General features: G+C 45.8%; 1 protein-coding gene across 2 annotated transcripts in view; it reads right to left on the bottom strand.

The window, feature by feature from the left end:
- Positions 1–482: 482 nt before the first annotated feature.
- The window catches only part of ECHDC2 (enoyl-CoA hydratase domain containing 2), a 164,484-nt gene continuing 150,996 nt past the window's right edge, over positions 483–13,970 (bottom strand). For both annotated transcript variants that reach the window (XM_078670530.1, XM_078670527.1), the window contains one exon: positions 483–2,170. In XM_078670530.1, the coding sequence (XP_078526656.1) occupies positions 2,093–2,170 (78 nt within the window). In that variant the 3' untranslated portion in view covers positions 483–2,092. The remainder of the gene's footprint in view (positions 2,171–13,970) is intronic.

A 13,970-nucleotide genomic window follows, 5' to 3' on the forward strand; every position in this document is an offset into this window, starting at 1 on the left:
GAGAAAAAAAAGCTGCGCTGATGCGTAAGGACACATGGGCTGTATTCATACAAATGAAATCATACACAATGAGCCGTTATGCACCAGCAGCCATTTTTTTGGGTGCGGGGTGGGGGTAAAACTAAATCCTATCAATCTTGCCAATGCTTGTTACTTTTGTCTTAAATCATAACTTGTTTTATTTCAAAATATTTTTTAAATATTGTAATCAATATTTTTACTTTTACCTTTGACCTCTTCCATCAGCCTTTCTTCTAGTCCTAACTAGTGACTTTCTCATGCTGTTGCTATGGGTCGAATGTCAATGTCACCACTTTCAGCATCATCAGCTCCTACCGAGGGATACTCTGCAACATTTAGAGGGAATTGGAGTCATGTTGGCACAATATAACTAATGTGTGCCCAACATGGCTCTAGGATGGAAGAACACATAGTGGTGCACAAACAACTAACAACCATGCAAAAGAGTCCAAATCAAAATGTAGAATGTTCCTTATCTTCTTTATTTTGCTTGTACGATAATCATATAAGTCGAAACGCTACAGCCAAAAACAGAGCCCACGCGTTTTGTTCACCACCGTGAACTTCTTCAGGGCATTCATATTATGTATAACCAACATGTCATAATGCAAATCTCGTGAATATATGTTCCACCATGAAAGGATTTCCATGTGTATGTGGGGTCCCTGTTCTGTTTCAAACCCTGGATCCTTTACATTTCAGGCCAGGCTGCTCCCGTAGTTGTCACCGCAGTCCTTGTCCCAAATGATACACAAGCCACAACTCACACCACGTAGATCCAAAGAGGAAAGACAGGCGGATCGATCCAGATTTCACCCTGCAGCTGGAAAGCAGGTCCACAAAGGTGCTGCTTTTACAGGACTTGTGTACAAGAATACTGAAGCTGAACCTTGAGGGCCCAAGCATCAGGCATCATGCCAGTGGTCTGTTAATTATTTCTGCTGCAGGTGTAGACATGAAAAATCTTATGCACCACCTTCTGGAGCTCTTCCACTAGCCCCGGGGCCTGCTGTGCGCAGGCGTGGAATGATCAGCTTATTAGCTTCTAAGTACCTCTGACTGACAGAGGCTTTGAGCTTTCCACCATTACTAAGACCATATCTGTTACTTTATAGAAGCAGTGCTTAGTTTGTAATAGAAAGAGTGCCAGTGCCCAAAGCTCCGCGTAGAAATCTGCGACAGGGGCTTTTAAACATCTGCACACCGAATACTCAGGCTGCCTAGGCTTGAATCAATCTCATAGTGTACCATTCACTACCAGACACCTCCCCACCCCCACTTTAGCTCTCCTGCAAGTTCTTGCTTTCTCCTTTTGCAAAGATTTTTCCATCTTTCTCTTACTATTTTCTTCTTTGTAGTTGTCCCCCTCTTACTCGCGGCCAATGTCAAATGAGGAAAAATGAGTGTCCCCAAAAAATGGGTGGTGGCCCCACCACCAAATTAAACACTGTATAGAAGTGAGTAAGCGACAAGCACAAAATAAACTGCATGATTTGCTGTTGGAAAATCTACAGAGAACTGGAAAAGGGATCTGCTCTGACTCAGTCACCTGTTGCACAGGGCTGAACAGCCATGTCGTGTATGGCTTCCCTACCAAGCCTTCAGAGTGTACAGGAGTTTCAAACTGCGACCTTTCACTGCTCGCACATCACAGCTCTGAAAAAAAGAGAATTCTATTTTCCAAGTTAAATTAACCATGTTTTAGCTAGCTGAAGATGGAAACAGTACACCAAAGTATTTTCAAGAGAAGTAAGATACATTGTATTTGGTATCTCTGTACAAACTGTTCAAAATGTTCAAGAGCATATGTAAATATTTACATTTGCTTTTTCAGGCTGCAAACAAGTTGCCAAAACTTGAATTATATTTATTGTACTGTGTTTAAGCACATTACAGTATTAGGAGCTAGACAAGCGTTTTTATTTTTTTTACGAAAATGCCACTACTGTAGTGCATGGTTATTTTCAGTATTCTAAAATATACACTGTATTTTAGACTATAAAGGTTGTGTAGTTGAATGATTTGTGAGCTGTGAGAGCATCTACGGTCGTCTCAGCCAGGCTTCATGCCTTTACTCTCCCGTGAAATGCGGAAGTCGTTTCTCGGAAAAAGCAGCCATTCCTTCGATGCGGTCCTTCGTAGGAATAACCTGTGTTTTGAGGAATAAAAAAAACGGTGTGGTTATTTGGTGGGGGAAATCAAAATGTAACTTACAAATCATTAATTGCATGTAAGCATGACAAAAAAAGACAATTCTTATAATACTGCAGCTTGTGAGAAGGTCCACAAAGTGCCAGAAATCAGTTAATTATTTACATTTTTTCAAAGATTTCTGCTGCGGCTGTTCATATGAAATAACTGTTATGCACTGGTGCTGTTCTACTGGCCACCAAGTCCTGATCCAGAGCAGTGGCGGTTCCTCCGCTAAGGCAGAGGAGCGTTGCCTCAGTGCTGCAAGAAAGAACAAATAAAATGATACTAACCAGAGGTTATTATCATTGCATTTGTTCCTGCTCAGCAGTTTTACGGGGCAGGAGGGGCTGCTCTGCTCTCAGGGCAGGGGAGGAGCAATCTGCATACTCCAAGGCCAGTCATGCGCACTTCGAATGTTCTCCATCCAGGTTGCATTACTGCCTGCAAGGAGAACATGCCCAGGCCCCCTGGCTGAATGACGATCCATGGCTCAGACCAATCACAGTGCTGCATTGCAGCACTGTGATTGGATTTGGGGAGGGAACCTGGCTGCTTCCTGTTCCGGCCACGGAAAGACTGAGACAAAATGGGAGAGAGCGGCAAGAGGTACGTTTTTTTTCTTTTCTTGGCTCAATTTGCAAAATATATTTAGCGAGAGTGTGCAGGGGACAGCTCATGACACTGTGGGGGAGGCTGAGGCAAAACCAAAAGATTTTAAAGAGGTGTAAGCACCAAGTGGAGGAAGGTGCTGATTTCAGTACAAGAGCGGTTCTTTTGAGTGGAAGGCAGGACTCCGCGTGAATCAGAGGGAGCGCTGGAATCCCATTGATTGAGATAGAGGTAGCTGGCTGGAGAGTGTGCCTACTGGGGTCAAGGCCCATGGGCATGTGAGGAGCAGGAGAGACGGGGCAGACAGAAGGGAGGACATTAATTGTCTGGTGCAGATCACACAGTGCGACTAGAGTTTAGGTGGCAGGTCAAACCCTGCGGTGTTGGTAGCTGGCTTAGAGTGCAGCAATGAGGATGAGGGGGATGAAGACAGGGGACTGGAAGATGCCTTTATGCCAAGGAGGGGTGCATGGCAGTCAGCTCGGGGGAAGCCCCCTTTGAAGGTGTATGATAAGTCAGGACAGGAAGGTGCAGGGAAGGGAGTGGTAGTGGGAGCGAGGGCCGGTGTTCCCCGAGTCAGGACACAGTCTGTTAGTAGTTTTAGACTACAGGTTATTCCCCGGCCAGCATTTATGGAGTCACGAGCGGTGTAAGTTAGTTAGCATGAGTTGGCGGAGTCACAGGTTTTTCAGAATAGGGGTTATACTAGCACACCAGGCCTGTGTCCTTTTCCGCAGGACAATAATTAAGCTGGGGGTTTGCAGACTCAGGGGAGCCTACTGTGACTTGTTGACTCTGAGGGGGAGAGAAGGCTTGGCCTCGTGCAAGCAGCTAGACAGCGACATTGGACGACAAGATCACCACCTCCAAGAAGGACTGTTGTGACCTCGGTAATGCAATGCAAAATGCGGAAGGGTTTAGTGCAACCGGCACTAGAAGCCAGCTGACCGGTGAATGGGATGAGTCGTCCTACATCATTGGAGAGGTTGAAAGGGCAGGATCCATGATGCATTGGTGCAGCATGATATGTAGTGGGCGAATGAAGATGCTCAGCGAGTGGTTGAAAAACACGCTGTAAATTTTGATGGCGATGAAGAGAGTTTGGAGGACGGGGAAGTGCGGGATGAGGATGAGAGTCCGATTGTGGAGTCGAGATGGTGACAAAAAAGCTCGGGCAGGGGTTGCCACTAATCAATCTGGCTGTAGTTTCTCACAGGATACAGGCTCTCTACCCTTTCGAGACGGACGTGGTTGAACCCCGCGGCAGGAAATGATGGCGAGGCCGCGGGCCCCCGAGCAGGCACTGACCTTTGTGCCATGTAAGGTAACAAGGGGCGGGGCGAACACCACCAACATGGAATCTGTTTGGGTGGAGGCAAGGAAGCCTCATTTGAGCTGGTAGCCCTGCCGACGGAAAAGTGTTTATGTAAGGGATACTGGTGTTGGTACCGAAGAGCATAACCTAAAACGGCAGTGGCACTGGTGCCGAGACAAGGGGAACACAAACAGGAGGTCCTGGGGGCAACAGGAAAAACTGGATCGGACAAGGCACAGCCTGGATCTGGAGCTACAGTTTCAGGGAAGATTGCAAATATGGAGGGTGGGTGTGAACACCGGGAAAAGAAGACAGAGTTGGCAGGGAAAACAGACAAGCTGGAGAGCAAAGAGTTGGAAATCAAAAAGCTGCCTCATAAGGTGATGTCTAAACCATTAGGGGCTCACCTCATGCTGGACACTAAGGAAAGGATATGGAAGGAGGAGTGCGTTGGGATGATCAAAATCTTACATAGGGAACTAAGGGCCAAGGAGGGTGCTGGAACCAAAGAATGATCCTCTATAGGCAGGGCACGTAGGTTTTATGATGACATTTATTCGAAGATAATAGTCCCTATTATAGGCTGCAGATGTCATGTAAATGCTATTTCAATGTCTAACCAGGAGCAGCCTCCTGCTGCTCAGCCTGCTCTCTCTAACTGAGCTCTCAGGCATACATAAACATACCATGGTATAACACACAGAGGTTGAGCAGCAGGTATCATGGCAACTAGGGAGAGAATGCATTACACAATTACAGGATATAACAGAGGATTCAAAGGAGGAGGAATTGGAGCTGTACAAGTGGCCAAAGGTGCCAGTGACCATAAAGAATTGGACGACAGCATTTCTGATTTATGCTAGTGTGTACTGTGAGAAGTACCTGGGGAGGTCGATCACACTATTTAAGTATATGGAATTCATCCAAATAAATTACAAAGGTTGTACGTGGGTGCAATATGGTAAATAATTTTGGGCCTGTATGGCCATGTACCCAGAGGCACAATGAGGTGAGCTTGAAACTGACTTATGGAAGCACACTATGGGGCCCACAAAATTTGGTAAAATGCTTTTTACGGCAAGCAGTTTGCTGATAGTCAATAAGCCCTTTCAAGTGTTGCTCCACCCACGGAGGGGTGGGAGGTGTACGGAAAAGGACAAGGCTGGGATTTCAACAAAGGTCTCTGCACTGGAGAATATTGTAAATTCTGGCATGAATGTTCCAAGTGCATTTGAAAGACACACCTTGGTCAATTGCTTCAGGGATGGAGTTGAAGCAGGCTACTAGGCAGGAGATGGGAAACAGGGAACCATAGGGGCAAAACATCGAAGTCAGGCAAAGGGTTTACAGGACAGGGAAGGGTGGACATGCATCTGCTGGCAAAGGCTCATAACGCTATTAAGTTGGACAGGTTAGAATTTTACCTTTCCCAAGACGAATGGAAGGATAACGCCAGGCTATTGCTACAAGGATTTATTTGGGGGGTTCAGGCTGGGTTAAGAGGATCCGAGGGTGCACCGCTGGGTGGCTAACTTGAAATCAGCCAGCGCGCACAGACAAGTGGTGCAGGACAAGCTGGTCAAAGAGATTCAGAAATGCAGGATGGCAGGCCCCTTTGACAATTGGCCAATGGACGACCAAAGTGGTACCCAAAAAGAAACCAGGTCAGTTCTTGTTAATACAACACCTCCATGACCGTATGCCAATCAGTTAATAATTTTATACCAGAAAAGCAAGTTTCAGTGTCCTATTCCTCAGCTGATGAGTCCTTATTCTTGGCGGAAAGAGTGGGACAGGGCTAATGGCTGAGAGCGGCATTAAGTCAGCTTCCTGTTTGCTTCTGGTACATCCTGCCAACGTTCAGCTTTTGGGAATTCAGTTTGAAGGAAAATGGTATGTGGATACTGTGCTCCCGATGGGCTGTTTCATTTCGTGTGCTCTCTTTGAGTGCTTCCTCACATTCTTACAATGGCTCTTCACGTGGCATACAGGGATGAGCATATTACGCATTACTTGGATGACTTCTTTTTTGTGGGGAACCCCAGTTCCCAGACTGCCAGCGTTTGCTGGTAGCTTTCCAGGAGCTCCTGGGGGACCTTTGGGTGATGCTGGCACCAGAAAAGACAGTGGGACCCAGTACGGTGCAGTCCTTTCTTGGCATTGTTATTGATTCAGGGGCTGTGAATGCCAGAGGGCCAGAGGATAAAAAGCCAGAGGATATAAAAACTGACCATGCAGCAGCTGTTAGATGCAATGCTTGCAAAAGCCACGGTGTTGGTGAAAGAGATGCAGGTGCTCATTAGGCATTCAAATTTTTTATGCTGGGTGGTGAAAGCAGGGAGGGCTTTTTGTAGGAGGTTGGGATTGTCACTGTTGGGACTGCCTTTACCACATCATCATGTGAGGCTGTCAGCTGGTGTCAAAGAGGACCGTAGGATATTGCAAGTCTTTGTCCAATTCTTCAATGGGAGTCCATTGACTGCCTTGACGGAAGTAGTCTGATATGCACAGATATTTTCAGGTGCAGCAGGAAGGTTTAACTTTGGGCTGTATTGGCAGGGTCAATGGTGCACAGAGTAATGGCCATTGGAATGGAAGTGGGGTGACTGCAGCATTAGTGTTTGGGAATTATTTCTCTTGGTGGTAGCAGTGACATTACGGGGAGACCAGTTGTCAAATGAGAAATGTTTCTTTAAGATTGATAATATGTGGTACAAGTGGTCAGGTCAACAGGCCGTCTGCTAGGGATGCACACGTTTTGAAGTTGATGAGGGTCTTTGAGTGGAGATGCCTGAAACTGGACATTGTTTGTTGGGTCAGACATTTGCTAGGTGTGAACAACGACATTGCTGATGGTTTGTCTCTTTCACAGAGGGAAAGATTCCATGGGCAGGTCACGGAGGAGAACACAATCGGGACCCAGATGTGTCAGGACCTTCGGACAAAAGAAGACAGGCGATGCTTACGTTTGTAGTGCTCATCCATAGGCTTGGTCGGAATTCTTAGCAGATGGGCCTCAGAAAAGGAAGGAGGGGGGCTTGGACGGATGATTTGGTGTAATTTATCATGTCACTTGTAGAAAAAGGCCATTTCTGGGATACCGTTTCAGAGAAATTAAAGGGTCTATTCTTTATGGGGACACTTTGGTGGGGTTATGTCCCTATGGCCAGTGAGCTAGGGACATGCATTCTAGAAAGTTGGGTTAGGGAAGCTGGACGTTTTGGTCCAAAGAGGAGGACGTTGACTCTGGGTATATTGTGTGAGGTGATTAGGTTTCTGTCAAGGAGAGGGGGAGACTGTGTTATTTTCAGCATTGATGACCTGGAGGTTCTTCGGTGCGCCGTGGGTATCTGAGCTTTTAGGGTGTAGGGGGAGTCTGGGGTGCTCTGGGAGGAAGTTTTGCGTTGTGAGGAAGGCCTACAGGTATGGCTTTACAGGACCAAGATGGATCAGAGAGGGCAGGAGGATACTGCGCCGGGTTTACCATGTGAACACACTTTGCCTGGTCCGCTGGGGTCAGTTCTTAGGTTTCAGAATGTTCCGGGGGTGGGGGGGGGGGGCAGTCTTTCAACTTGGGTAAGCCAGTGACAATGTTCCAGCTTTTAGCAATACTGTGCAAGGTGCTGGTAATCCTGGGCCTGGATGGTCAAGGTTTTGGGACACATTCTTTCCACATAGGCATGGCAACAGAGGTGGGTAGGTGGGGTTAGAGTCAGGAAAGGATTATGGGTCTGGGAAGGTGGTCTTCAAACGTTTTTCAGTGCTATGTTAGAGCGGGAAGGGGGTATTTTGAGTAATTCTGCTGGTTGTCAACTCTTGCTTATGTTTTTGCAGGTTCAGTTCCCGGTCCAGAAGTCGTCTGTTTGAATATCTGGATGGTGGGCCATTCTCTCATAAAGTGGGCCGAGAGACATGTGATGAACAGCAGTCATGGTGCAAATTTGGGCTTTGATGCAGACATGTATTCTGGTAGCTGGTATGGGAAATGGGGCATGTGGCGGAGGAAGCTTTCTTCCATGTCTGAATTGGCTGTTAATAGGAGGCAAGTGTCCTGATAGCTTGTTGGTACACTTAGGAGAAAACAATTTGGTAGTGGAGAAAGGTTTGGCATTGATAAAGTCAAAGAAGTAGAACGTAAAGGAGATTTGGAGGCAGTGGGCTGGATGCCATGTGTTATGGACACAGTTTGTGCCCTGGAGGGTCTGGCGTGGGGCCCTAAGGCTGACAGTAACAGACAGGGCCTGGCAATAGCTCAACACAGAGATGCACTAATTTTGTAAGGATGCTGGTTTGGCTGGAGTGGAGCATTCGGATCAGCATTATGATAACCGGGAATATTCCGAGGGGATGGAGTACGGTTGTCTTTCATGGGCAGGGAGTTGTACTTGTTGCAGTTGAAGTTAGTCAAGCATCCCAAGGTGGACAGGGGGAGGGGGGCAGAAAAAGTTGCAGCGGGGGCCCTCCCCCCTTTTCCTGGGTGGCGGGTTGCAAGAAGTTGCCATGGTTTACCAAAGTTTATTGCTGTTAAGAGCTGTAATGCAGGCTGACAGGGAAAGGGTAGCAAGTTCACACCAGGAGGAGCCAGGAAATTAAAGGTTATGTAAGATGTTTAGTTAGTTAGAGGTTAATAGTTGTAGGAAAAAGGGAGGGGAGTTTAAAGGTCTCAGTTGCAGTTAGTTGATCAGCTCTGGAACAAGTACACAGTTACAGAATTAAGTTATGTGGGGTATATTTAGGAATGGGGTTAGCTTAACATAGGTGAACAACTTTGAACAATTTTGTATAGTGAGGTTTGTAGTTTTGTAAGGCAGAGGCCCAGGTAGTTTTTGTGATTGTGCACCTATTCCAATAAATGGGCCTTTTTCAACAAACCTGGTGTCAGTGGTAGGTGCTGCTCCCCCTCTTCCCCAGCCGCTCTCTCTCACAGAGCCACAACCAAGGTACACCATCTCTGACTTTTATAGAATAGAGAGGGGCTTCCATTGGTGGTGGTGGTGGTATGGGGGAGGTGAATGCACAGATATGGTGTAGAGATGTAGGAGGATACGAGAATTAGCTTTTTTGATCATGCCTTTAAGGCTGCTTCAGCTGTCTAGGCAGAACTGCTTTCTTAAAAAAAAGAAAATCAAACATAATATCCATACAGAGAGGGGGTTTTGCTGAGTGGGCTTCACACATTGGTCTGTTAAATGGTCATTCACATTTTACTACCACCCACCTCAGCACACAACAAGGGACAGTGGCTCAGCCCACTTTAACCATTGTCTCCCATCTCTTTAAATGAATGCACAAACCCTCTGCACATTGTTCTCAAAACCTAAAAATCGTTAATTTCTCTTCCCTGACAAATCTGGTTCAATCTGTATTTTCTTACATGATTTATTTTACATACTAAGTTTAAACACAGTTTTTGTATGTTGTCTGCACTTCGGGTACCCAAATAAAATGGCAATTTAGCAATTGGATGGGATAAATAATAAAAAATATCCAAATACAAATTCACCGAAAAAACAAAGGGTAAAGCGAAGCGGAGGTTAGCTTTGGTTACAACACTTAAATGTAGGTTTTTAAAAACCTCAGATATACATTGAAAAAACTAAATTAAAATAGAGTTATCGTTACAAAGTTGAAACAAAAAAAACACTGAAATTCTCAACCTATGGTTAGGATCACAATTAGTAACTCACAACAACCATCCAAACCATAACTCACACCACCAAATGCAATGTTTATGTCCTCCTAAAATGTATGCCTATTAATAATAATAATAACTAAAAGCGCCATGTAATTAAATAAAAACACATACTCAAACCAACAAATGATAGTACTGGATACTGGTCTTTTCAATGTGAATTCTTTTAGCTATGTTGTCTAGCAGCACAACTGCTGTTTACCATGGCTGAAAGACCCTGAAAGCCCAGAATCCCAGGATGTTGAGCCAACGCCGAGTCTCTTTGCCTCCCATATAGAGTGTATTGCCCTGCCCCTCGTAACACATAAAAGCGCTATGACATGACCTGTGCTGGCAGTTTCATAGTGCTTTTTTCAGTGACTTTCAGCGCTGCTGAACAGCAGATGTGCTGCTAGAAAACATGGCTAAAAACATTCACATTGACAAGGCCAATAGCTCTGGCATTGCCGAAATCTACTGGCTCAGCCAATGCTTGTTTGGTGTTGAGGTGACTTGATGAACAAATGTGTAAGTGATAGTGAAAACAGTTGAGGAACAGTGTAAGGAGACATGTAGTTGGTCAATGCGCTATGAGAAGGCCAAACAAGAAGAGGGCTTGACGCCTGCATGCCATCAAAGAAATTGTGAGTGACGCTGAATTATACCAGTGGTATGAGATGGGCACCCTGTAAGCCCACAGATAGAACACAGCATGTCTGTTCGGGACAGCGCATGCGCTGTTTAGCCGTGCAGCGCATGTGCTGCCTAGCCGAGACCTAAAAACAATAGATTTCACCCATGTGAAACCTACTGGCTTTGCCAATGCTTGTTGTCTTTAGAAATGGGGAGATTAAGCGGTTTATCCATAATCACAAATTGTGGAACTAAGTCTGAGGCTAGGGAGATGGTAAAGAACCCTTTCTGGAGAGGATGTGGCATAAGGCCCAGAGCTGCCACTATGGAGCTGGTACACCAGGTTTGAGTTTTGACGTCAGCTTAACATCCTTGATTTTGGGCAAATCACTTAATCTTGTCATGTCTACAAAAATTAATGTGACCTTGTGTAAAGTAACTGGTGCTAATGTAAAGCACTCCAATACCTTCGGGTGATTTGGGTGCTATATAATACTGCACACAAAAAAGTAACTCCCGCTAATGTAAAGCGCTTCAATACCTTCCAGTGGTGTTGAAGTTATATAAAACTGCACAAAGAATAGTAATTGGTGCTTATGTAAAACACTCCAATACCTTTGAGTGGTGTTGGCGCTACATAAAACTGCACAAAAAGAATGTGAAAACGGAGTCAGTGGAGGAGGGGATCTGTGCAATGGAGTTCAAGGGGACAGGCAGCATCGGGAGGAAGGTGAATGGGCAACCAACAGCAAATGCGGGCAGCCATGGGGAAATTAAGTGCTCTGGCCGTAATCACAAAATGTGGAACTGAGGCCGAGGATAGGTAGACTATGTGGCATCCTCTTGGGAGAGGATGCACCTTAAGGGCAGTAGCTACCGACTATGGAGCTGGGAAAACTAGTCTAGTCTGGGTTTTGGTTTCTGCTTAACACCCATGGCTCTGGGCAAATCACTTAATCTTCATGTGTCTACAAAATTTAATGTGTCCTTGTGTAAAGTAACTAGTGTTTATGTAAAAGCTCCAATACCTTCGGGTGGTGTTGGTGCTATATAAAACTGCATACAAGATACAAATGTGAAAAGCAGAGTTAGGGGAGGAGGGGATCTGGGGGAAGAGGAGATCTGTGCAACTGGAGTTTAGTGTTGGCAAGCAGCAACGGGTGGGAGGAGGATGGGCAACCAACAGCAAATGCTGGCTGCCACCGGGAGATCAAGTGATTCAGCCTTAATAACAAAATGTGGAACCAGGCTGAGGCTGGGGAGGCGATGTGCAATATTATGGAGAGAGGAGGTGGCATAAAGGCCAGAGCTGTAGGCTATGGAGCTGGGAAACTAGGTTTGAGTTTCAGCGTTGGCGTAACATCCTTGATTCTGGGCAAATCACTAAATCACCATGTGCCTAAAAAAAATGAATGTGTCCTTGTGTAAAGAAGCGTGTGCTAATGTAATGCGCTCCAATACCTTCGGTTGCTGCAGTATCCAAACACACTTAATCACAAAGAAAAAAGTAGTACCATAAAAAGAGGAGGACATGTTCAAAGCGAGCACCTGGTCGAAGCTCCACTGAGAAGAAAACATACAAAAAAGACGAACACAACTGGAAATAGCATACTTCAACCAACAGCAAGCAAGGAAAACAGAGTGGCAAGCATACAAACAAATGTAAAGTAAATGTGGGCTGTAAGCCCTTTTTAAGATTCTTTTTTAAAATACAAAAGACTTTGCCAGCTCAGCGCAACCACTGTACAGGTGAAACCTAAAAAGGGGGGTTCTCAACTGATTTACCTTGTTAATTCCTATGGCAAACTTCAATCACAGATACAGAAAACAACAGCTGAACAGAATATCATATCTGGCAAAAAGTCAGAACTGATTTTGGAAAAGGGGGGTGGTGATGGACAGAGTTTCTGAATGATGCAGAATACTCTTACCAAGTCAAGAGATCATGGTTTTAATCCATCACCGTTATTTAGCTCAATGCACCATCCCAGCTCAGAACTTGGCTATATGCAAATTAGTCTGTTCCTGTCCCAGTGCATGCTGGGAACAGGGCAAACCAAACTACCAAGCCAATTCTTACACTGGGAAGGAAACAAGCTTCCGGGGACCGGTTTCTGGCATCGCAGCCTTCTTCGGCCCGGCTTGCTTGAATCCTGATGGTGCAATGAGCAAGGGACTCACGTCTGAGCATACCCTCCCACACATAGTGTGGATAAAACCGATTTTGGAAAAGGGGGGTGGTGATGGACAGAGTTTCTGAATGATGCAGAATACTCTTACCAAGTCAAGAGATCATGGTTTTAATCCATCACCGTTATTTAGCTCAATGCACCATCCCAGCTCAGAACTTGGCTATATGCAAATTAGTCTGTTCCTGTCCCAGTGCATGCTGGGAACAGGGCAAACCAAACTACCAAGCCAATTCTTACACTGGGAAGGAAACAAGCTTCCGGGGACCGGTTTCTGGCATCACAGCCTTCTTCGGCCCGGCTTGCTTGAATCCTGATGGTGCAATGAGCAAGGGACTCACGTCTGAGCAACCCCCTTTTTCCAAAATCGATTTTATCCACACTATGTGTGGGAGGGTATACTCAGACGTGAGTCCCTTGCTCATTGCACCATCAGGATTCAAGCAAGCCGGGCCGACGAAGGCTGTGATGCCAGAAACCGGTCCCCGGAAGCTTGTCTCCTTCCCAGTATAAGAATTGGCTTGGTAGTTTAGTTTGCCCTGTTCCCATCATGCACTGGGACAGGAACAGACTAATTTGCATATAGCCAGGTTCTGAGCTGGGATGGTGCAATGAGCTAAAAAACAGGTGATGGATTAAAACCATGATCTCTTGACTTGGTAAGAGTATTCTGCATCAATCAGAAACTCTGTCCATCACCACCCCCTTTTTCCAAAATCGATTTTATCCACACTATGTGTGGGAGGGTATACTCAGACGTGAGTCCCTTGCTCATTGCACCATCAGGATTCAAGCAAGCCGGGCCGACGAAGGCTGTGATGCCAGAAACCGGTCCCCGGAAGCTTGTCTCCTTCCCAGTATAAGAATTGGCTTGGTAGTTTAGTTTGCCCTGTTCCCATCATGCACTGGGACAGGAACAGACTAATTTGCATATAGCCAGGTTCTGAGCTGCGATGGTGCAATGAGCTAAAAAACAGGTGATGGATTAAAACCATGATCTCTTGACTTGGTAAGAGTATTCTGCATCAATCAGAAACTCTGTCCATCACCACCCCCTTTTTCCAAAATCGATTTTATCCACACTATGTGTGGGAGGGTATACTCAGACGTGAGTCCCTTGCTCATTGCACCATCAGGATTCAAGCAAGCCGGGCCGACGAAGGCTGTGATGCCAGAAACCGGTCCCCGGAAGCTTGTCTCCTTCCCAGTATAAGAATTGGCTTGCTAGTTTAGTTTGCCCTGTTCCCATCATGCACTGGGACAGGAACAGACTAATTTGCATATAGCCAGGTTCTGAGCTGGGATGGTGCAATGAGCTAAAAAACAGGTGATGGATTAA

The sequence above is a fragment of the Lissotriton helveticus genome, chromosome 1_2 (assembly GCF_964261635.1).
Source record: "Lissotriton helveticus chromosome 1_2, aLisHel1.1, whole genome shotgun sequence".
Lineage (NCBI taxonomy): Eukaryota > Metazoa > Chordata > Amphibia > Caudata > Salamandridae > Lissotriton > Lissotriton helveticus.